Below are 21968 nucleotides of genomic sequence, written 5' to 3'. Positions count from 1 at the left end.
TAAACCAATTAAAATTCGAATTTAGGAATTGGGCGGCGTTTGAAAAGAAAACCCTAACTATTTCAAACGTTCAAAAATTTGAATCCCGCTTCTTCACTCTCTTCGTCGTTGCGAAACTGCACGCTCCTCACACGCCGTGGAAAGGAAATGGGAGCCAACCATAGCCGCCAAGATCCAGATCTTTCTGATGCGGAATCGGATTCCGACTCCCAGGGAACCGTTCAATCAGAGGACGTCTACGGCACCCCGACGTCGGAGGCCTCAGACCGCAGAGTCAACGACCCCAAAACGCCGTCTTCGATTGAAGAAGTCGAGTCCAGGCTCAAAGCGCTCAAGCTCAAGTACGGCAATAACGTCAGTAGCGCGAATCCGAACAAGTCGGTGAAGCTGTACCTCCATGTCGGGGGTCACACTGAGAAATCAAAATGGGTGGTCTCTGAGAAGCTCGCGTCTTATGCCTTTGTTAAGTCGGGTTCCGACGAAGATTCCGAGAACGAGGAAGGGGCTGACCTGGATCCGGTGTGGGCTTTAACAATTGGGTCGAAAGTGAGGGCGAAGATTGACGAGAATTTGCAACTGAAAGCGTTTAAGGAACAAAAGCGTGTGGATTTTGTGGCTAATGGGGTTTGGGCGATCAAGTTCTTCTCCGCAGAGGAGTTTGACAATTTTACTAAGAAATATCAAGATTGTTTGTTTGAGAATACTTATGGGTATGAAGCCAATGATGCCAATAAGCTGAAGGTATATGGCAAGGATTTTCTCGGATGGGCGAATCCAGAGGCAGCCGATGATTCAATGTGGGAGGACGCAGAAGAAAGCTTGATGACGACTCCTCCATCCAAAACTCCCCTAAAACAGGGCCATGATTTAACTGAGGAGTCTGAGGAGGCTTCGGCAATTGGTGGTGCTATTCAAAGCCTGGCAATGGGTGCCTTGGACAACAGCTTCTTAGTCAGTGATTCAGGGATCCAGGTTGTAAGGAATTACAGTCATGGTATTCAAGGAAAGGGTCTTTATGTTAACTTCGACCAAGGAAAGATGAGTGCTGCAAGAGGTGCCAAGGCAGCCGACTATTCAACACCTAGGAAGGCAGTGCTCATGAAAGCTGAGACTAATATGCTTCTGATGAGCCCTATGAATGATGGAAAACCTCATTCCAGGGGTTTGCATCAGCTTGATATTGAGACGGGGAAAGTTGTGAGTGAGTGGAAGTTTGAGAAGGATGGCACAGATATTTCTATGAGAGATATCACAAATGATAATAAAGGAGCACAAATTGATCCCACGGGTTCTACTTTCTTGGGGTTGGATGATAATAGGCTATGTCGGTGGGATATGCGAGATCGCAGGGGAATGGTACAGGATATTGTGAATGAGAGAACCCCGGTGTTGAACTGGACTCAGGGGCATCAGTTTGCGAGGGGGACGAATTTTCAGTGCTTTGCAACAACTGGTGATGGTTCAATTGTGGTTGGATCGCTTGATGGAAAAATCAGGTTATACTCTACAAGTTCTATGAGGCAGGCAAAGACTGCATTTCCTGGACTTGGTTCTCCAATCACTCATGTTGATGCCACCTTCGATGGGAAATGGATTTTGGGGACTACTGATACTTATCTGGTCCTCATATGCACTCTGTTCACAGATAAAGATGGCAGGACTAAGACTGGCTTTTCTGGTCGTATGGGGCACAGGATCTCAGCTCCAAGATTGTTGAAGCTGACTCCCCAGGATTCTTATATGGCCGGAGCAAGCAAGTTCCGGAATGCTCAGTTCTCATGGGTATGTGATCATTTGAATTTTCTCAAAGTTCGACTGTGGTGTGTATAATTATTAACAGTCGCTGTTAGTCTTTAAAAAACGAGATTGGAAATTGGGTGTTTCCTGTTTTAATTTGATCAAGATTTCCTCATAATGTGTTTAGTGACATGTTGGATGTTTGACAATGTATCGTTAGTTCTAGATGAATTACATAGATAAATCACTTTATTGCTTTTATTGGACTCTGGCTGTACAACTTTTGCTAGGTTCCTAGGAAATGTCTGACTGATCTAGCAAAACTCAAGATCTGGAAAACTCCAAATATTTATATAGTTAGCCCCATGTTTTCTTTTGATGAAAATCAGTTCAGCAGAGATATTGATGGATTTAGCCCGAGACTCAAATTTTTTTGATATAATGTTTATCGTTGTATCTGTTGCTGGAAAAGCGAGTTTATGCGGTAGGTCAGATAATTTTACTTTAAACTAGGTGCCTCTTCATGTCGATGCTAACAATGAGTGGCAATGTAGAACTTGGTTAGGTCGATAAAGGATGCCTTTTTTTTGTCAAGATCTTATCGGTAGCAGTAAGGTCATCAGTCCATGTTCCATGCCTTTCAGGTGATATATGATCATATCTTCTCGAATCATATTCAGGCCCAATCTTAAATTTGGGTAATCATACAGAGACAGTAAAGTTTAGGTGTCGATTTGCTTATCCTCTTTAAATTGAATTCATCTGTAGGCTTTTCTTCTGGGAGTTTCTGCTATAATAAATCACTATGCCTAGTAACCAACCTGCTACAGCCCTAATTGTAGAAATGTGTTCTTCATTCTCAGGTGACAGAGAATGGGAAGCAGGAACGGCACCTGGTTGCAACAGTGGGCAAGTTTAGCGTAATATGGAATTTCCAACAGGTGAAGGATGGATCTCATGAATGCTACCACAACCAAGTGGGCTTGAAGAGCTGCTACTGCTACAAGATTGTTCTAAAAGACGATTCAATCGTTGACAGTCGCTTCATGCATGAAAAGTTTGCAGTGTCTGACTCACCCGAAGCACCACTTGTAGTGGCAACCCCCATGAAAGTCAGCTCCTTCAGCATCTCTAGCAGGCGGTTGCTAATGTGAACAAAGCCATTACTTTCCCTGCTACCTCAGGTTTGTTGGCTATAATTTCTGGACATATTTGAAGAAATATATATAATCTTGGAGGTCAATTTAGATGGTTGACTTGTATGACTATATTATGCTAGCAGTCCTAATGACATCAGCAATCTTTGATGTTGTAATGTTTCGATGGAACCTGAAATTGTTAAAATCTTTGGATATTTGTAATTCATGTTTTCTATCTTAATATATTTTCAATCTCATACATATGGTACAAAAACAAAAGATTTGAATTCCAAAAACCAGGTTATGGCAAGTACAGAAGTGTGTACAGACTTTTTACAAGTCCTATTGTAACTGTAAATATGTTACAAAATGATATTCAACCTTTCAACACACCATATACAATGGTGAAGTTCTGTAAGAAAGTTTTAGTGTGGCTTTGCCTGCTATCTATGGTACACAACCATGCTTCTGTACAGCTGAACATGAATAAATTAAATGGGAGGGCTAGTGAAAATTCATTTCCTGTGATGATACTCACAGTCACAGCTCATGACTTCGATGATTGCGGCTTCTTCTTGCTGAGGAACATAAAGATCCTTGGGAAGATAGATCTCTTCTTTTTCTTCGGAACTTTGACTTGCAGCTGCACATCAGAAGACTGAGCGCCGCTCGAATATGAACCCGGAGTGGAGCTCAGTTGGGAAGCAGAAGAATGAGGTGCATTGACAGGATTCATTGTTTCCAATCTCTCTTCAAAGCTATCTTTTGGGCTTACATTTGATGTCTTTGATGTTGCAATAGAATCGCCAGCTTTTCGTCTTTCCTCATTCTCGGCCCTCCATTTTCTTAACTCCTGTTCGGCGCCTAATTTCCCCTCGTCGGCTTTCTCAGACTTGTGCAATGCATCTTGCAGGGCATCTCTCCTTTCTGCCAGTTCACGGTTAGCTTCTTCTAGTCGATGCAAGCTCTCCAATTCCGACTCCTTAGCTACCTCGATTTCAGACAGAGCAGTTGCCACTCGAATGTTTGCCTGCTCTTCAGCTTCCTGAGCCTTCTTGCTAAGTTCATAATATTCATCTAACGACAGAGCCACTCTGGTTGGTGAATCCTCAGCATTGGCAGACTCACTCTCGACTAAAGCATTTACAGCTGCCATTGCCAGCTTCTCGGAAACTTTTGCTGCTTCTATCTCCTTTTGAACTGCCCGTAGTCGACTCTCCATTGTACTGGCCCCAGCCTTTGCTTGTTCAGCTTCTTCCCTGGCCCTTTTAAGCTCGTCGCAGGCAATCTTTTCGAGTTCCTTTGCTCGGTCAGCCTCCTGAGCCACCGCTTGCAGTTGCTTCGGGAGATCCGCAAATTTCTCCCTTTGTTCTTTCTCCTGCGCCTGCGCAACGGAAATCTCTGATTCTGTTTTACTCAGCTCGGCTTCAAGAGAGGAAACAGCAATCGATGCCATTCCTTCTCGCTGCTGAATTGAAGCAAGTTCTGCCTTTTCTTTCTCGATTTCTGATTTCAACGATGAAGCAGCGTCTGTCAATTGATTGACTTCGTTTGTTGCTTTCTCGATGTTGTTGTTTACTTGCTCAAGTTCTTTCTTTGCAGCTGAGAGAGCTGCCTCGACATTTCTTCGCGTTCCTTTACGTGGTTCCTTGAGTGCATCATTGAAGTTGCCTTCTTCAGCATTCCCTTGCTCTGGTTTCGAGTCCATGTAAGCTGTTAATTCACCCTTCAGATCCTGCAGTAGTGCTTTTGCAGAGTCCAGTTTTGATTTGAGATCCTTTGTCGCCAAAAGTTGCTGCGATGCTTTCTCGAGCTCTTCCTCTGTCTGCTTCAACTCCTTCTCCCAGTTGAGTATGTTCTCTTCTTTTGCCATAACTGCTCCGATTCTGTGTTCCTCTGCCTCCAGGTGAGCAGCATGTGCAGACTCCAATGATTCTTTTGCCGTAATAAGTTCTATAGTCAAATCCTCGACAGACTTCTCTATTTCTTTCGATGTGGAGATTGCTTGCTCCATCTTCTTTATGGACTCATCTTTCTCAGCTAACAAGAGAGAATGGTCTTTCTTGAGCTGTTCCAGCTCGTCTTTAACAGATTTGAGTTCCGAAACTGCAGCTTCATGCCTTGCTCGAGAAACCTCAATCTGCGCCTTGGCTGCAATGCTGGCTTCATCAGCAATACCTTGCTTCATCTCTGCCACCCGGAGCTCGGCGAGCTCACAATCCTGTTTCGCTTGTTCTTCCTCTTTTTGCACCCTTTCCAAACTAAGTTTCAATTCTTCGATCTGTGCCTTAGTGTTCTCCAGCTCTTTTAAAACCTCAAGTTTGGCCTCTTCAGCATTCTCAGACCGTTTCTTATACAATGGTATCTCCTCCTGCGCTCGCCCCAGTTCTTGTTCCATGACTTTCCGTTTCTGCTAGGACAACATTTGGATTCATTGAACACCATTCTCATCCACAAAATGGTCACTATCATAAGCCAGATATGAATTTCAAGAAGAATATACCTCCACAGTTAGTGCACGGTGAGCTTTCCAATCGACAATGCCTCCAAACTTGGAAACCGCAGCTTTCACAGACTCGAAAGGGGCTGCTGTGTCAATGTTAGACAGTTTTTGGTCGGAATTTGTTGCAGCCTTAGCAGTGAGGTGATCATGGCCATCTGAATTTTCCTTCTCCCTGGCTGATCGAGATGAGGCATTATCCTGCTTCGTTTCCAATGTACTTGACAAAATGGATTCTGCATGAATTGCTCCGTTGACGCTTTCAAGCGATTGTCGATTCTCCTGTGTTGTAAGGGAAGAATCTCCAGCTACCACAGGCATGGGAAGATCCTTCACTGAAGCTCCCATTCCATTGTCTTCAACCTGAGGATTTCTAACTGGATTTTCCCTGGCTGCTGGTTCAGAAGCATTCATCTCTCCATTAATCTTTCTGGCTGGAGAGACAGCAACACCTGATTGATCATCAGCTGGAGATGAGATCTTTTGTGCAGGAGAAGATCCCTGAGGAACATTTCCTGTTTCATTCTGAGCATCATCCATCCTGCTGTAATAACAATGAATCAAGTGAGATCCTGAAATCCTCTCTTTTTTTCAATTTCTGTAAACCATGAACGTGTGTATATATAAAAGTTATGTTTGGGAGAAGCTTGAAACATGATGAAATTGTAGAATCAAAACCTGATAAGCTTCTCATTTCATATCCCTACAAGATTCCCCTATGTTTTAACACATTGAAATTCAGCAATCCTTTTTGCACTTACGAGAAAGAATTTGGATAATCAGCAGAGATAATCAATGAAATCACCCATAATCTCCAGCTTCATTAAATGTAAACAATGGAAACACGAAGAACACGCATTAAAACCAAACTTTTATTAATCGTATAATTGAAGTCAAACACAGTGCAATCATATTCATTAATTATCCACGGATTGACGAACAAACAATTAACCGCACCAAACATTCGAATCGTTAGCCCCACCAATTAAAGAAGTAATACAACAAACAGAAAAAGCACAAAAACCAAAAAACTGGCAGAGGCAAAAATAAAAAGGAAACGAAGAGAAGTACCAAGAATCACCGGAAACGAAAAGCAACAAAAGTCGATTTACAAGCTCTGGAATGGCTTTCTCTTTATCAGACAGAAAATTACGCTCTCGGATTCTACCAACCCTCAATTCCCCCCAAAATTCACTCTCCACCTAAAATTGGTAAATCATTTGAAAAATCAATCATAATGATCAGGAAAAATCCACACATCCATATACCGACGAAAATTACACGTGGATGGAGCCTACCTCTGCAAAGGATTAGAGACGACGGCGATCCGCTCGCGTCTACGATTTCTTCCACGATAAATTCAGTTTCTCCGAAACTCCAAAATCGATTCTTGTGGATATTTTGAGCCTTTTTTTTCGCTTGAGAAATTATGATTAATTTGTGGTTTGCATGAGCAGCAAAAGTCTTCGTTGAATGATTTGCGAATCATTATTTAAATTGAAACTATTATCTTTTAAATTAAATCTTTTAAGCGCTTGATTTATTCCCCACCTCTCTCTCCCCCTCCTCCCCCCCAACTCCACTAAGTTATTAATAATCTTTTCTAATGTTTGGCTTTCGACATTATTTATCATTATTAGTATAATTACTACAATAATTTAATGGCATAAAACAGTAAGTATTGCTATTACATTGATATTACTATATTATATGTTATAAATCGTGTATTTTTATTATACTATATATTTTTTTGGAAGGGACACAATCGATTAGGTACAACAAATCACTTGCTTTTGGTCAACCCAACAAAAGTTGTTCTTCCACTTCTTTCATAAATAATTCCTCTCATTTTTTATTTTTTATTTTTAAAAAAACAATTGTCCCACAGCCAATCATATGTTATTTTTTTTTTGCTAAAATAATAACAAAAAATTTCTACATATAAAAATTCACTGCCGTCAAAAAATGAAACACATACATACATACATACATATATATATAATATAACGAAAAATCAAATGAATTTTCTCACATCTGTAACGTTGATCCTCCAATGGCCATCCTGAAATCCCATCTTGCTAGCAACCTTCCTATCCCACGCCAGCTCAATTTTCCGGCGCTTGCTCAGCCTGCACACCTTCTGCAACTCCTCCTCCATTCCGTCGTGCAGCTTCCACCACCGCCGGTGCGCCTCATCGCTGGCGTACACGCGCTGATCGGCGACGTTCCAATTACAGTCATAGTCTCTGTAACACATCCATGGCTTCAGCCCCAAATAGTGCACCGAATACACCTTCGCCGGCTCCGCCCCGAGCAGCTGATTCTTCACGCTCTCCTCAATCGACGAATTCGACCAGAAATTCTTCAGAAAATTGACCCGCCGCGGCAGGCGGTGCCACCAGACGAACACCTTGTTGCATAATGCAGAGAAGAATCTTCAGAATGACATGTTATTAATAATGAAATTTAATTTATATTATAAAAGTGAATATCTAAAATACCTCGTTCAGAAACCCCTGGTCGCCGCCGTTGTACGAGACGATCTCGTGCCTCCGTTGCATCAACATCCGGAAGGTGCAATTCGACGGCTCGATCACCATAACTCCCGAATTGAAGATCCAGCCGTCGTTGCCGGTCGCCGACATCTGCGGGAACTCGAAGAGCAAGTCCATGTTGCGGAGGACCACCACGTCGGAATCGATGAAGATCACCTGTTTATTGATTTCATAATAAATAAATAAATGATACGTATCCGTTAAATGAAACGGTCACCATTACACCTAAAATCTTAAACTTATAAGAATACACATTTAAGTATTTTCTTTACCTTTTCATAGTCGGTGAGCTGCCATAGCCGGAACTTGCTGTAATTATACTCATTGTACGAGTCCTTCTCTGCCCTCGGATTCCGAATCCGTTCGATGAACCGGAGGCTCCATCCCGCCGTCGCCAGCGCCGCCCGTTTCTCCACCGAGATCGACGTATCCAGCAGCAGAATCAGCTCCCGCCGTGTCCCTGTCCCGATCAGGCTCCGCGCCAGCGTTATTGCGCCGCAGACATAGGATTCCGACGAGTGCAGAACCGTCACGTACGCTTCCCGCCTCCGCGGCACCTCCGCTTCGGCCTTAGCCTTAAGCTTCGATACATCGTACACTCTGTCGATTCCTGTATACACACCATTGTCCGATCATTACAATCCTTATAAATTCCGACATCAATGTTAGAAGCCATCGATCAAACCTTTATCCCACAGAGGCAGGGCCAAATTACATGACCCGACGGGGAGCAATACCTTCTGCTCCAGCCTCGCCATTTCCGGCTGGAAGTACCACCACTCGCCCTCCTTCTTCACCACGTCGTCGCACCGGAAAATCTCGACCATTGGCGTACACTTGCTTACGAACACTAGTTTGATAGTCCCTCTCGAATCACGCCGCCCTTTCCTCACCGCCATGTTTGCCGCCACCAAATGCACCTGAAGCCTGAAAAGATCTCTGTTCCATCCCTCCTCTGGCGCCCTGCAAGGCAGCTTGGCGACAATCACGTCGATGTTCTTCTTGAACATGTCCCAATTGGGCATTGGAACTTCGGGGCAATACGATCCCGAGTACTCTTCTTCCTCGTCTATCCATTCCGGGAAAATATCCTTCCATTTGAGGAGCTCGGATACTCTATCGAACTGGACGTGGAAAATCTGTCCTAGCTCGTTCCATTCGGACACATCCTCATCCTCCATGTTCACCATCGCGATCCTCATGCCTGTCCCGATGCTGCTAAGGAAGCTCGGATTCTCCCGTTTGATCAGCTCCCTCCGCGGCTTTGATTGAACTCCATTTTCGGACATTTCCAACACTGCTTCCATCTAATCCATATGTAAGAAACCATTCAAAGCCGAAAGAAGATGAAAAAAAGAAGTAAAACTGACAACTACATTTTCGCAGTTGTAAGATCAAGAGTTAGCTCACCTTACCTTATGATGGCAATCGCGGAAGGAGCACCGCACTAATGTGGCGGCATGCTGGTGGTAATCGGCGGCGGCAGGACATAGTAAAAGGATCACATAAAGGATCAAGAAGAATGCTAAGAAAACAAGGTTGATTCTGATGATCAGGGCTTTGGCTGAAGTGGACTTGAACATCTTCCTCAACAGCAGCACCATAGTTGTAAGAAAAAGGCTAATAATTATAACTAGGGCTATGGGTTGCTGTTGATTGTGGAGATGATGATGATGATGATCAGCTAAACATTGATGAACAACAGATCAACCAAAAAAATGAAAAGTAAAACTGGTGATAAGTAGTGATCAAGAACTGTCCTAAAATTGGGAAAATACGGTTGGGAGAATCAATATTGAAGGGCTGTTTGGTGAGAGCTTTTTGAAGAGGTGAGAAACCAATGTATGAGCAACAAGTGTAGGTTTCTTGTTTGGGGAATTTTCTAATTCTTGCCTTGGGGAGAAAAAGTTTGGAGCAACTATTGCTGTAGTATTCTTAACATGTTGACTAATCTTCCATCTTAAATTTTAAATCAGTTCTACAATATGTATCAAGAAAGATCTGACAATTGGCATATGAAAAATCCATTCTTGCTGGCCTTCTTTAAAAGTTTATACACTATTTTATATTCAACCACCATTGGTGTTATCTGTTAGCCTTTCTAGGAATGACCAATAGGGAACCAAAATTGGAGCATTCTTCAAGGGCATTGGGAGATGCCAACAACTTTATGGTTGCAATGTCAATTTTCTTCTACAAGATACTCATAGTCCTTCTAGTAGTTTGATATGCAAAGTTTTCACCAACATTATATCATTATTATACATTAGGCTTTGCTTAACAAATATGGATTACTGATTAAGTCAGATAATTACACCACACCAAAATGGTTCTTCTAGTTTCCTGAAAGGGCCAAATTCAAGTATTCAACTAGTGTTTTGTGTGTTAGGTTAATACAATTATTTATCTTGTCTCACCATAAAAGATTATATTGGACTCTAAATCTAAGTCATACCTATAATTGATTGATTTTTTCCCTGGCATTATTAGTGCTCCAATTATGTTTTTATCCACTGATTAAGATGCCTTAAACATGATTAAATGATAATACAAGATTTCCTATAGTGCATAAACAATACAATACTCCGTATTTTGTAAGACCATTGCCAGTCAAGAACCGTATCATAATGCAAAGCCAATACATTAAGGTTCTTGAAAAGGATAACATCGATCAAACAACAGACACCTTGTGTGATCAAAAGAATAATAATAAATGCTAAAAGAGAAGAGGATAACGAATGAAATACGATAAATAAATCAAAAGAAGGCATTTATTTAGTCCAAAATACTTTAGTAAATGGAATCTCAATGAATTTATTGTCTTTCTGCTACACCACAACTCACTTGATCAAGCCAAAGAAAAACCAAAACTCATGAGGGGTGTCAAAGCAAAGAGACGATGATCTGGTAGATTGCCCTTCACGACTAGGCATAAGGCAATTGCCTGTTTTTTGGCTGATGAAGATGGAAACGTTGACTTTTCAAAGAATTACTTTTTGGTGACCTCCTGAATGTGTTGTGAATGACTTTTACCGGGTGGGATGAAAATTAAGTCTTCCCAACCTGCATTTTTCTCATTTATCTGCAACAAAGAAAGAAATTACTTTAATTCCACAGGCAAATTCGAAAATAACTTGATTGAATTTAAAAAAAAATTGAAGCCATGTATGGCAAATGCCTTCATGCTTTAGTATGTTGATATTCCATACAATTAAAAATGAGATTCCTAGCAAGTACATTAGCCTTCAGTCAATTCTAGATTACACGGCAATTACCTCCATTTTTTTAAGAACATCCTCCAGACTTCCCACCTGCCACAACACAAAGTACATAAGCATACAATAGATAGTTTTACATGCTTCTTTAAGTATCAGTAATCTTAGATAGCATCGTAGAGAGCATGACTAAACAGTTCACCGCAAAAGGTAGTAAGGTACAGAAACAACACTTGTGTCAAGTTTGTCGAATATCCTTCTTTTTTTTTTTTGGCAAATCTCCAACTTCGAGGTATTAATTTACACTCAAGTCTGATATTAACAAGAAAAATGTAAAAATACAATAATACGTGCAATACCATAATTTGTGAAGAAACACCAGGTCCTCTGGACCTTGACACAGTTGAAAGTGCTTTCTCTATATCTTCCTGTATGAGCGACAAGAACTTTAAGTCAATCTATTTCACTATAAATTGTGACTTAATCAAATAAAATAATATGTACCTTCTGGAAATATATGGGGCAATACCGCTTGTTATTTTTCTTTAAAACTAGAAGGTCTGACTGCAAAAAGAAAGTATCTAAGCATGTTTCATAAGACTAAGCACTCTGCTGACAAACAGAAGCCATAATACAGGAAACTGCATTCTGCACTTTATTCGGTAAAATATAAACAAATTGTTAAAGCCCAAAGAGAAAAAGTTGAAACTGTAAGCCAGGATGCAAGGTCCAAACATAATTGTCCCACTGCTACCTTGTAATCTGCTACCATTAGGTGTTTTAGTGTGTGTCTGTGTACACGAGCATGTGTGCAGGATGTCAGGTGCGTTTTAACAGAAAAGAGCGATCTCCTAGTTCTCTAAATCACAGAGCATAGAATATGAGTTCATATCAAGTGCTTTTGGTTTATTGCAGAAGCATCCCAACATGTATGTATTGATAAGGTAGTTCGAAGTTGGGATCCATTCATGTTTCGCTTCTTTCCACCGGAGCACAAAACACACAGAGGTCACCAATTTTATCTAATAAAATCTGTTACCTCCCATTAATTCCCATTATGGGAAATAATTAGCAATGTAATATGAGATGGAACTTAGAGAGAAAACCCTAGGGATTCATATATTATTAATGTGTACCTGAAAAACAGGAACTCCATCAAATCCACTCTTGGTACCAGATGGTTTTATCTGACAGCAAAAAAGTTGAATCAAGTAACATGTGAGTTCGGAAAATAAGATTATCTGTAACTATCATAGTTGATTTATGGTTAACATAGAAACAAAGTATAAAAAGTTTTAAGACTCCTTTGAAAATGAATACAACCTTCTGGATAGTAAAACTAATATTCATTTAGTCGTCACCATGCATGTTTCATAAGATGAACATCTAGCCTGTAATGTGCCTCAGCTGTCTAAGCAGACATTCAAGAACTTACAGGCTAATTCTGAAATTTCTTAATCATTCAAAAGAGGAAAGTATGTGTAAACATGCAAGGACATGTAAAACAGTGCAACATAGTTCCATCCCGCTAAAACCAACCTCCATCGCATTTTTTATTTGAACAGGGTCAGGTAAAAACCGAAAAGCTATTCCTTCGACTTTCAACATATAAACCTGCAAGATTGAAAGGATCAAAACCAATACTCAGATTACAAAGTACAATAAAACAACTGATGTCAAGCGAATTACAACACACTTTAATGCAGTAACAGAAGTCTTAACCCGGCTAGAAAAGGCTTCCTTTGCACAAAACACCCACCTGATCAAGCGCTATGGGCACCACTTTTGCTCCACCTCTCAATTCTCCTCTTCTTGATCTCACCTTGAACACCATTAAAAAATAATAATAAAGAATGCGGAACAGAATTCAACTCGGGCAATCAGAAGCGCATTAATTAAAGAAATAATTTAATGTCAGACAACAATACCTGAGCAAGAAATGTTTCGGCATCTTCCTTGCGGAAACAAAGCAAACCAATGGACTTAGCCCCATTGCTGTCCGATACCAACACGAACTCATTGTTTGTATTGCTCACAGTGTACACCGAAGTCCCGGCGAGCCTTCTCGCCACATATTCGGAACTTAGCGAGGCATCGAAGGCAGCCTTTTGCTTCTCCTGACGCTGCGACACGGAGGCAAATGGCAAGGACCGCACCGCTGCTTGGGGTGTAAAGCCGGGGAAAGCAGCGGCTGCAAGCCGCTTGGTTTCGTCGAACCGAGCGGCGAGCTGCGCGCCGAACCCGTGGACAAAGGTTGAAAGGGAAACGAGAGGGTTCGGGGACGAACCCACCGGAGGTTTTGCAGAAGATGACTCCATAGCCGTCCGCTTACAGCGAACTGTACGAGCAGCTCGAGGAATTATGGTAAGTTTTGGATTGGGCCAATTTCCCCAAATGGGCATTCAAAAAAATAAATGGGCCTGGACCAATTATTAAAAAGAGAAAATGATTACTAATTAGTTAGGACAACCTATATTGAAACAGAACCTCTCTGCTCAAACTCATATCAACTTTTAATTGTCTATACCAAATTTACAGTTCAGATGAAACTATGATATCTTCCCACAACAGTACTAATGAGTTGCTAGCACAGCAGTTGCCCAAGAATCAAGAACACGCACATTTTATATAGATAATTCAACTGTTCTTGCAGCAGCATCAACCAAAATCATATACTCTACAGGACTCCTTCACTCCTGGGGCAGCCGTCCATCGGTTGCAATGATAAAAACTAGCGCAGCCCCGTTGTGTGGTAAATGATATACAAAGGCCACGGCACATTTGAACACTGATCGAACAAAATAAGCAAGCTGTGTTCGAGTGCAAGAGCTTTGGAGCCATTCTCCACTGCACAAAGAAAAAAACCACAGATTTGAGAAATTCAGGTTTGCAAACCACATCCATTAGTTGCATGTGAAGTAATTAGTATGAAATCGAGTGGCAATTACCTTAGCCTTCCAAATTTTTGGGATACTGTCGCCCTGCTTCCTCAGCATCAAACTAAACCATCACAGGTCAACAGTCGGGGGTGGAAGTTTCCAGTAATTCCATGAGTTATAATCTTCCTGCAACCAAATTACACTTCATTATCCGAAACAAAATTTCAACAGCATGAATATGTTGGCAAGAAGGCGTGAAGCAAATTTTCTGGTTCCAACAAGTTTACAAGGTATCGATATTTATTGCCTTGTAGCTAACAGTATCTTGATTAAGTTTTACTTAGATTTGCACGATTTCATGCCTGTTTTGGAATGATATAAAAGCATGACCCAAACACACCTAAATCCGATATCATCAATCAAAATGAACGAGATCTAAATGCGCACTGTTAAAATGGTTTAAGAAAAATTTGGCGTACCTGTTCAGAAGAAGACATTGTCGGAAACATGCCATGGACAAGGGAATGAAGAGACAAGTACGATTTGGTATGAACGTGGCGATTCACAACAATCTCACCCTGCATGCATTGCCATAGATAATTTAGAAAACATAGTTGCCTTGCACAAAAACCTGCAAGAATGTAAATGACAACTGTCCTGCATTGCACATACCTTCGGGTTTATGGTAAATATTTTTCCCCTCGGGATCCCGACTTTTAGATAGCTAAACTCATCGGTGTCCCTATTCCCAAAACCAGCATAGAAAGGATTTCTATCAGCAGGAAAAAGGGCCTTTATGTCCTGCAAATTAATTTGATCGCCTCAGTGCTCTTAGCATACTTAAGTAGATTGACAAGAAAAAGGGGATGGAGAACAGACCTCCAAACAAGCAATCTTGAATTCATGAGGTGTTCTTCTAACAACTGCAAAGTCAAATGCAGATTAATTAAGAATCATTAGGAATAAGTTAACAAAAAGAAATCACATTTCGTTAAAGACATTAAAACATGCTAAAGCGCTGATCATCAGGCCAAAGTTAAATACCAGTCCATAAATGTCGACAGAAGTTCTTACACATTTTTACCACTGAAGAAGTCCTTAATGAGTATAGCCAATAACTTCTACATTTATCATAATTGGACAAAGAAGTTCACCAGATTCAAAAAATTTATGTCACCGACCTTCACGATATAGAGAAGGAAAGAGTCCATCGGGGGATATGACGACAGGTCCCTCTGGTAAGCCTTTCCCATCCTGAAAGAAAAGTTGAACTTTTATTAAAGAGTACAATATTGTTTATGGGTAACCCAAGAAAATAAAATAAAACAAAATAAATGGACGACCATAGATAAAACAATTTTGACACCTCAAAGAAGGAAATTAACCATATATAGTAATTTTGAAAACACAGCAGTAAAGGGAACTGTTACTGTGCAAAGCAAGTTACATTTTTCCAAGCAGATTTAATCCCTAAGCATACCTGCCTAATGTTGCACAAGAATTGTCGGGTATGAAAGGACTGAGAAATCGACCGGGCACTTAGGAATAGTAATTGATATCCATTCTCCTGCACAATACAAGAATTGAAAAGCATCAAGCGTTTAACATTTATCATCTACGTCAATTTTTATAAGATTAAAGGATATAAAATATGAACTCTTTCCCCAACTATTTAGACATTCACACACCTAAAGAAAATGTATGTTGAATAAAATCATAGCACACAAAAACAGAGGGATACCGAAAAATATTGTAAAAGAATGAAAATGAGACACATCCATATATGTAAAAACAGAGTCATATATCATTATTTCACAGAAAATTTATGGACCTTTATTGCAGAGAAAAGCCGTGCAACACCTGTCTGCGACCAATCCATACCAACCAAAGGCATCACCTGACCAAGAAGATCAGATCTGCAAGTGAAAATCATATCAATTAAAATCAGGGATCTCACAAAGGAAAGCAAACTCAAATGGGGTTTGAAGCTCATAGTAATGGCATGGGAATCATAAATATGATATTCACCGAGTAATGGTTCCATCAACATCAGAGATCACAATCCGAGTGTCCCATCTCCAAAGAAAAATCCGCGCATCAACCTAGATGCACAAGATTTCAATTTAAGATTGAAGCACAATCACATATAACCATGTGGAAAGGCAGTGGCTGAGTTGCAAATATGAGGTGGATAAATGCGTAAGAAACATTATATCATGCAACGAAACAAGAGTTACCTGTTGGTTGCCGAGCATTGAAGTCGAGAAGGTGAATACCACTGTATTCTTCCCTTCTTTTAAATTTAATGACGCCAGCTGTTCAGATGTCGGGGTGAGTGTCTTCAATATTTTCTTCTTCAGTTTAAGTTTTTCAATATTCCCTTCATCCAAGCTAACAGAGCCATCTGGAACTATCAGTTTACTAGGATTACCCGCCCCCTTCACGCCAATATGAGAAACTCTCGCGGTCCTTGATCTTTTAAAAGAGAATGGCCAACCTCTTCTACTCCCTCCAAAAGTAGCATTAGAACTGGCCGACTTACCTACAAAACTTTTAATAGTTAAGATACAATTACCATTTCTAGTTTAAAGTTATGAGAAACATAACACACTTCTACATCGTGCACATTATACAACATTGATGGGTATGCAGCAGTGCTGCGTTCATTAAGTGAACAAAAGAAGATCGCTACTCTTCCAAATTTTTAATATCTAATTTCTAAGAATTTTGTGTGCATTCAGGGGATTAAAAAGACTAGCATCGACGGATGTACTTGGATGAAGAATAAATTATTTCCAAAATTGATAATATCTACTTGCAAGAAAATCTTCAAGATTGACAACTCAAAGCATTTAAAATCTAATTGCTGCCTTATAAGGCACTTGAAGATATTAAGATATACAATGCATTCTTGGAATCCTCCCCAAAAAACCATCTAGATTCAAAGACCATCAAGAGAAGTGATAACAATTGCATATCAATTATCCAAGTGAAAATTTTCAAATGAACATCAACAAGAAAGAAGCTCATCTCTGAGCCAAATAAATTTGTGATTTATTGCAGTTTTCATTTATTGTAATTTGTTTCCTAAAAGGAGTATTATGAGAGTCGTACGTGGACATCTATCAATAAAATTTCTACAACCCTGGAGTTGCACTGAAATCAATTGAAATTTCAAGCCAAAGATCGTAAACTGTAATAAAGGATGTCAACATAGATATCAACACAGCATCTCATAAGGAACATATCCATAAAATCTACAGCCACATAACTCTAGATAAAAGTAAGCATGTGTCAGATATACGAGAAAACAATAGAAATTATTGTATAGCTAAATGTAACACTAACTCTATAGTTTCCAGTGAAATCAACATAAATTTATTACAATCTATATTAGCCAAATGAATTAAGACCCTTACCAAGTAATGGGTTAACAGGTCCCTTCCTGCTCCTATTTAGAATTTCAACAGCTTCCACTGTCGTTTGAGCACCAGATAAAGTGTCGGAAGAATGACTAAGACCACTTGCTTCAAGATCTTTACTGATCGGCCCCATATTGGGCAAAGATCTCACCATTCTGATGAATTCCTTGGACCGAACATGACCAGTTTTGTTTACACTAACATCACTGGGAATGGATTTACACCTTCTTGGTGAATCATCACAATTCATATAGTCATCTATAACAGACTGATCTAATGGGGAAACAGAGCAACACCTTGCTTCAATACACTGATTAGTTTCATCAATAACTACAGATGAAACTGAAGGATTGATTTCCATTTGCTCGTGATGTGCACGAATGAACATTTGGTGTTTATCATCATTGGGGTCAAAAGCACCCAGGTTACCAGAAATATTTTGATGTTCTACAGACGAGCACGTTGAAACACCTGAAGCAGAGGTTACTGCAACGCTCTGTGAATCAACAGCCTCAAGGGAATCCTGTGATTGATAAACTGAAACTGATTGAGAAAAGCATTCACTGACATTTCTTTCTGAAGGGCCGTACATCATGCCTCCTGTGACAGACACCATTTCCTTCTCATGAAGGAAACTTAATTGATCTCCATACCTTAAACACTGTTGGATGTTCAATTCCTCCTGTGTATGTTCCACAGCTCTTCCTGTTTTGGAATTTTCAGATATATCTTGAACCAGTTCTGTGCAGACACAAGCTTCCTCACATGCTCGACGATGAAATGAATCACTTCTCTGTTCAATGCATTGCACCAATCCAGCCTCTGTGCTCTCTGAAACTTTAGAATAGTAAAATGTTTGATCAGCATCTCCTCCATTCTCTTCTTTGAGGAAACTGGTGTTTGACAAACTATCGAGGTTTTCAACAGACTCTTGGAGTTGCAAATCACATTTTGAAACATCAGAGACAATACCTACAGAACTCATATGAAAATCTGATGCAGCTAAACCCAATTTATCTGTCAACAACGTTGCAGACTGTGAAAAATCAGTACCTTCCTCATTACTTACGAATAAAGGGACGGCTTCAGCCAAGCAATCTGAATTCGAGCATTTCACTTCAATTCCATTTTCTTCAACTGTCCTCTCCAGCTCATGATTGTTACCATCAGGAATAAGACCTGCTCCATCACAACCACAACTGTCAGCAGGAGAAATTTCCTTGGCTTCATCTTTTGATACATCTACATTAGAAACTGATGAGGCATTATTCTTCCTTAGCCTGGAGGAAGCAAGATTAGTGGACCACTTCAACTCCAATAGATCAGCTGCAATCTCAGCACGCTCCAAAGATTCGGTCCTAACAAAAACATTATCATCTTCCTCCTCAACTATCGCTTCTTTTCTAGATGTCCTCCCAAAAACAAGGCCTAAAAGCCTAGCACGACGAGAATCAGTCCTGGTCAGAACCCCTGCATTCCCGTTTCGCCCTTTTCCAGTTGAAGAATCATCTGACGAGGACTGAGGAGAACATGCCAAGTCTCCTTCTTCGACATCAACCTCCTTCAGAAAGAAAGCTTCCCCTTTATGATCCAGATACATCTGAAAGTCTGCTTCAACACCATTGACATAAATTCTAACCACCTTCTCTTTCGTCTTCAATACCCCCTGAAACTTTCCAAACCGAACATACCAAGGTGAAGACTTGTAGGTTCCGTCGGGTTGCTCCACCACAATTATATCTACAGCACCACCAAATGGATGAAAAGGCCCTGACACAGTATACACACTCTTACCAATATAGCTACCTATCTTCCCCACGGCTTGCATCTTGAAAAAATTACACAAAACACTTCACAACCTCCCAGCTAACACAATCTTGAAATAGTCGGGATAGAAAACCCAATCCATACTCCACCCAACTCACTCCAATACTTCGAATCAAGACTCCCCATTTGATCCTTCCGCATGGCTCTTTCGTCGAGAATATAAAAATAATTCAAAGATACCACAAGATCAAGAAACAGAATAGCAGTCAAGACTAAAAACAAAATTCGATCAACACTATAGAAAGAAATTTCCTCTCGCCTGAAGAAAAGAGATTCGTAGACATGTGCATATCCCACGCAGCACTTATCAAGAATCGATGTCGAGAAAAACCCAACAGAAACAAACAATAGGCAAAAAATTTCGCAGGGAAAGAAGCCCAGCTCAAGAAAGCTGGAAACCCATGAATCAATTCAAAAGTTTAAAGACATACCCACATGCGAAGAGCGGCCATACGCAATTAACTGACAAGGGAGAAGAGAACGTCGAAAAAAAGGCTGGCGTGGAAAGCATATTCCCTAGTGGATTATTCGAATGTTCCCCCGCTAACACATTGCATAAGGAGACCCATCGCACGGATACACGCACACTTGCGAATTGGGATTGACCCACGACAGCCCTACAACTACAACTACAATAAACGTACACAACAACGTTCAGATCTTTCACCAAAGGCCATCAAAACCCACTTTTACGAAACCCCAAAAGAAACAACATCACGTGCAATGAAATCCCGCCCGGTGTTGGTCAGAGCTATGGAGGTTCTACTTTCTGTGATTTATCCATCTATGGATATATAATTTTTTTTTCTTTTTTTTCTTTCCATTATTTCCAACAAAGGGTTCGGAAATTGATCATTAATCGATGAGCTGTGGCTTCGAATATGGATAGAGATTAGAGACATGTATTGTCCTGTTTTCTGGTTGAAGCATTTACGAGGCAGGGACACAATGGTCAATTCACTTGTCCCCGTGGAAAGGTCAACGAGTTTGACCGGTTGCAGGGAAATTTTATTTTATAATGGAGTATGTGATTACATTATATGCCTTTTTTCAGATATTTTAATTTAGAGTTGCAATCCACTTGTAAAATTGTAACGAGGCCACAAATGTGTATGTCTCCATCATACTTTTTATTACAAAGCTTTAAAACATTTTCATGTATACGTTGTGTGGCGTGGGTGGCCAAGAAAGCGCCTAAAGTAAAATATATACCAAATATAGAGGTACGTAATGGGCGTGATTTTGTACATTTGTGTTACTGTGAATTATGATGTGACATTATAATATATATTAACAATTCAATTGAAGAAGAGAATATTTATTAATGAAGTTGGATCATAATTGATCTCTTCTACGCCATTGTTGCCCCATCATTGCAATTGTTTCCATCTTTTTTTAAAAAAAGGCCCATAATTAAAATTTAATAATGAGCTGTGCTACAAAAATGTAGAAATATTATGCAAGTGTCAAAATGTATAATTTAGTACACTATTAATGGGCTTTACATTAAGAGCTGAATGGGCCTAAATTATAGTCCAATTACATCAAACGGGCTGCCAAAAAAAGGTATCAATTATTTATGGTAAAATATAATAAAAGTAGCACGAGCGCGTATAAGTTGAAAGCAACTTTGGAAGATACGATACGATGAGTGGAAATTCTGTTTTGGTCTTGTTTCAATCCAATATTGAAATCCCATTTTTTTCAAACTCGATATCGTGTAGAAGTTGTACAAGAAATCATCTTCTTCCTAACAGGGCCCCTTCAGTTGATGCTACTGTCTAAGACACTGCAGCTGGTTTGGATTATGAATCCTCAGACTGCCCTAACCTAATCCCATCTTTAATTCCATATTGGAAATGTCAAGGGTATTTGATGATGGTGTCATCTTTAATGGAGTTCTTGCAATGAGCAATGGCAGCTTGAATTGCAGCCTGCAACTCTTCCACGGTGCTGTCAGAACTCTTCGCGCCGGCCGGAGTCACCGCTCCACTGTTCGCCGGCGAAGTCCGCATGGTCACCGGCGCCGACGAGTACTCCCGGAGCCGATCGGGATTATTCCCTTTTATTCTTGATCTGAATGAAAGAAATTTAGGTTTTAGTTTGATCAATTTGAAGTACTTCTTCACCACGTCAAATCTCGATTTCTTCTTCTTCTTCAGCTGATGCTGCTTTTCATCCACAGTACCATCATATTCATGGCCCTTTTCGTCACGTGTTCTGAAGAAGGGTTTTGATTTTCCCGGCCTGCCGCCGCCGCCGCCGTGGAAGCTTTCCCGGCGGGTGGAGTGAGGCCCTAGATTCCGGTCATCGTTAAAACTTGGTCTGCCGGCGTTGCTCCGCTGCTGCCATTCTTTCACGGAGAGAGTAGTGCTTCCACAGTCGACGAGGGGGAGGAGGCGGCCGCCGTAGAAGATGTCGCCGGCGGGGGAAAAATCCGGCTGGCCGACGGGATTACATTTGGCTCTGCTGCTGTAAAGGGAGACGGTGAAGGAGAATTCATCATGGGAGGAAGCAGCATCACTGAGGTGTACCTGGCGCTTCGCTCGTTGTACACCTGGAGCTTCTGCTGGTTGATGATCCATGGCTGGAAAGGACAGTGTTTGATCACCTCTTTTTTCTCTCTCTCTCTCTCTCTCTCTCTCTCTCTCTCTCTCTCTCTCCAGATTATTATTTATATGATCTCTGCATGCT

General features: G+C 40.6%; 6 protein-coding genes across 13 annotated transcripts; 1 reads left to right on the top strand and 5 right to left on the bottom strand.

The window, feature by feature from the left end:
• Positions 1-83: 83 nt before the first annotated feature.
• Positions 84-3136, top strand: LOC127246868 (protein CYPRO4). The gene is made up of 2 exons (XM_051268487.1): positions 84-1782; positions 2601-3136. Exons 1-2 carry the CDS (start codon positions 148-150, stop codon positions 2889-2891), a joined length of 1926 nt encoding a protein of 641 aa, XP_051124444.1. The 5' UTR covers positions 84-147; the 3' UTR covers positions 2892-3136.
• LOC127246866 (protein WEAK CHLOROPLAST MOVEMENT UNDER BLUE LIGHT 1-like) lies at positions 3132-7520 on the bottom strand. 4 transcript variants are annotated; one of them, XM_051268486.1, is made up of 4 exons: positions 6675-6686; positions 6448-6578; positions 5380-5920; positions 3132-5286 (listed from the first exon to the last, which is right to left on the bottom strand). In XM_051268486.1, exons 3-4 carry the CDS (start codon positions 5914-5916, stop codon positions 3424-3426), a joined length of 2400 nt encoding a protein of 799 aa, XP_051124443.1. In that variant the 5' UTR covers positions 5917-5920; positions 6448-6578; positions 6675-6686; the 3' UTR covers positions 3132-3423. The 4 variants fall into 4 exon arrangements, with proteins under 4 accessions (XP_051124443.1, XP_051124440.1, XP_051124441.1 ...); XM_051268483.1 differs by lacking the exons at positions 6448-6578; positions 6675-6686 and adding an exon at positions 7409-7520; XM_051268484.1 differs by lacking the exon at positions 6448-6578 and having other exon boundaries at positions 6675-6852.
• Positions 5810-9961, bottom strand: LOC127246869 (UDP-glucuronate:xylan alpha-glucuronosyltransferase 2). 3 transcript variants are annotated; one of them, XM_051268490.1, is made up of 6 exons: positions 9347-9961; positions 8617-9238; positions 8204-8541; positions 7878-8087; positions 7409-7786; positions 5810-5920 (listed from the first exon to the last, which is right to left on the bottom strand). In XM_051268490.1, exons 1-6 carry the CDS (start codon positions 9533-9535, stop codon positions 5909-5911), a joined length of 1749 nt encoding a protein of 582 aa, XP_051124447.1. In that variant the 5' UTR covers positions 9536-9961; the 3' UTR covers positions 5810-5908. The 3 variants fall into 3 exon arrangements, with proteins under 3 accessions (XP_051124447.1, XP_051124445.1, XP_051124448.1); XM_051268488.1 differs by lacking the exon at positions 5810-5920 and having other exon boundaries at positions 7189-7786; positions 9347-9960; XM_051268491.1 differs by lacking the exon at positions 5810-5920 and having other exon boundaries at positions 7189-7786; positions 9342-9459.
• Positions 9962-10684: 723 nt separating this feature from the next.
• On the bottom strand, positions 10685-13520 carry LOC127246870 (protein TIC 22, chloroplastic). The gene is made up of 8 exons (XM_051268492.1): positions 13075-13520; positions 12906-12968; positions 12686-12760; positions 12283-12333; positions 11651-11710; positions 11506-11574; positions 11207-11242; positions 10685-11013 (listed from the first exon to the last, which is right to left on the bottom strand). The coding sequence occupies exons 1-8, from the start codon at positions 13462-13464 to the stop codon at positions 10921-10923; spliced, it is 837 nt and encodes a 278-aa protein (XP_051124449.1). The 5' UTR covers positions 13465-13520; the 3' UTR covers positions 10685-10920.
• Positions 13521-13595: 75 nt separating this feature from the next.
• On the bottom strand, positions 13596-20140 carry LOC127246865 (phosphatidate phosphatase PAH2-like). 3 transcript variants are annotated; one of them, XM_051268481.1, is made up of 12 exons: positions 19706-20140; positions 17445-19419; positions 16263-16567; positions 16054-16127; positions 15857-15941; positions 15506-15592; positions 15207-15279; positions 14905-14948; positions 14698-14826; positions 14505-14603; positions 14095-14211; positions 13596-13993 (listed from the first exon to the last, which is right to left on the bottom strand). In XM_051268481.1, the coding sequence occupies exons 2-11, from the start codon at positions 19273-19275 to the stop codon at positions 14155-14157; spliced, it is 2784 nt and encodes a 927-aa protein (XP_051124438.1). In that variant the 5' UTR covers positions 19276-19419; positions 19706-20140; the 3' UTR covers positions 13596-13993; positions 14095-14154. The 3 variants fall into 3 exon arrangements, with proteins under 3 accessions (XP_051124438.1, XP_051124439.1, XP_051124437.1); XM_051268482.1 differs by having other exon boundaries at positions 17445-18284; positions 18501-20139; XM_051268480.1 differs by having other exon boundaries at positions 17445-20140.
• Positions 20141-21136: 996 nt separating this feature from the next.
• On the bottom strand, positions 21137-21859 carry LOC127246378 (BRI1 kinase inhibitor 1-like). Its single transcript, XM_051267702.1, has one exon. The coding sequence runs from the start codon at positions 21857-21859 to the stop codon at positions 21137-21139; it is 723 nt and encodes a 240-aa protein (XP_051123659.1).
• Positions 21860-21968: the final 109 nt, after the last annotated feature.

This window comes from Andrographis paniculata, unplaced genomic scaffold, assembly GCF_009805555.1.
Source record: "Andrographis paniculata isolate CXL003 unplaced genomic scaffold, ASM980555v1 Contig30END, whole genome shotgun sequence".
In the NCBI taxonomy this organism is placed as follows: Eukaryota; Viridiplantae; Streptophyta; class Magnoliopsida; order Lamiales; family Acanthaceae; genus Andrographis; species Andrographis paniculata.
The sequence above is the reverse complement of the archived record's forward strand: the minus strand, read 5'-3'. Positions and strand labels throughout refer to the sequence as shown.

Excerpts from the sequence above, each read along its gene's own strand:
- LOC127246865 (XM_051268480.1), bottom strand. The coding sequence starts at position 19,275 with ATGCAAGCCGTGGGGAAGATAGGTAGCTATATTGGTAAGAGTGTGTAT. Across the intron at positions 15,593-15,856 it reads GGCTTTTCTCTGCAATAAAG|GAGAATGGATATCAATTACT; the intron begins GTCCATAAATTT and ends TGTATTGTGCAG. Across the intron at positions 14,949-15,206 it reads TCCTTCTCTATATCGTGAAG|TTGTTAGAAGAACACCTCAT; the intron begins GTCGGTGACATA and ends TTGACTTTGCAG.
- LOC127246869 (XM_051268488.1), bottom strand. The coding sequence starts at position 9,535 with ATGGTGCTGCTGTTGAGGAAGATGTTCAAGTCCACTTCAGCCAAAGCC. Across the intron at positions 8,542-8,616 it reads CCTGCCTCTGTGGGATAAAG|GAATCGACAGAGTGTACGAT; the intron begins GTTTGATCGATG and ends GTGTGTATACAG. Across the intron at positions 7,787-7,877 it reads ACCAGGGGTTTCTGAACGAG|GTGTTCGTCTGGTGGCACCG; the intron begins GTATTTTAGATA and ends TTATGCAACAAG.
- LOC127246868 (XM_051268487.1), top strand. The coding sequence starts at position 148 with ATGGGAGCCAACCATAGCCGCCAAGATCCAGATCTTTCTGATGCGGAA. Across the intron at positions 1,783-2,600 it reads GGAATGCTCAGTTCTCATGG|GTGACAGAGAATGGGAAGCA; the intron begins GTATGTGATCAT and ends CTTCATTCTCAG.
- LOC127246378 (XM_051267702.1), bottom strand. The coding sequence starts at position 21,859 with ATGGATCATCAACCAGCAGAAGCTCCAGGTGTACAACGAGCGAAGCGC.
- LOC127246870 (XM_051268492.1), bottom strand. The coding sequence starts at position 13,464 with ATGGAGTCATCTTCTGCAAAACCTCCGGTGGGTTCGTCCCCGAACCCT. Across the intron at positions 11,575-11,650 it reads GCCCCATATATTTCCAGAAG|GAAGATATAGAGAAAGCACT; the intron begins GTACATATTATT and ends TCGCTCATACAG. Across the intron at positions 11,014-11,206 it reads ATGTTCTTAAAAAAATGGAG|ATAAATGAGAAAAATGCAGG; the intron begins GTAATTGCCGTG and ends TCTTTGTTGCAG.
- LOC127246866 (XM_051268483.1), bottom strand. The coding sequence starts at position 7,437 with ATGGCCATTGGAGGATCAACGTTACAGAT. Across the intron at positions 5,921-7,408 it reads GGAGGATCAACGTTACAGAT|CAGGATGGATGATGCTCAGA; the intron begins GTGAGAAAATTC and ends TTGTTATTACAG. Across the intron at positions 5,287-5,379 it reads ACCGTGCACTAACTGTGGAG|AAACGGAAAGTCATGGAACA; the intron begins GTATATTCTTCT and ends TTGTCCTAGCAG.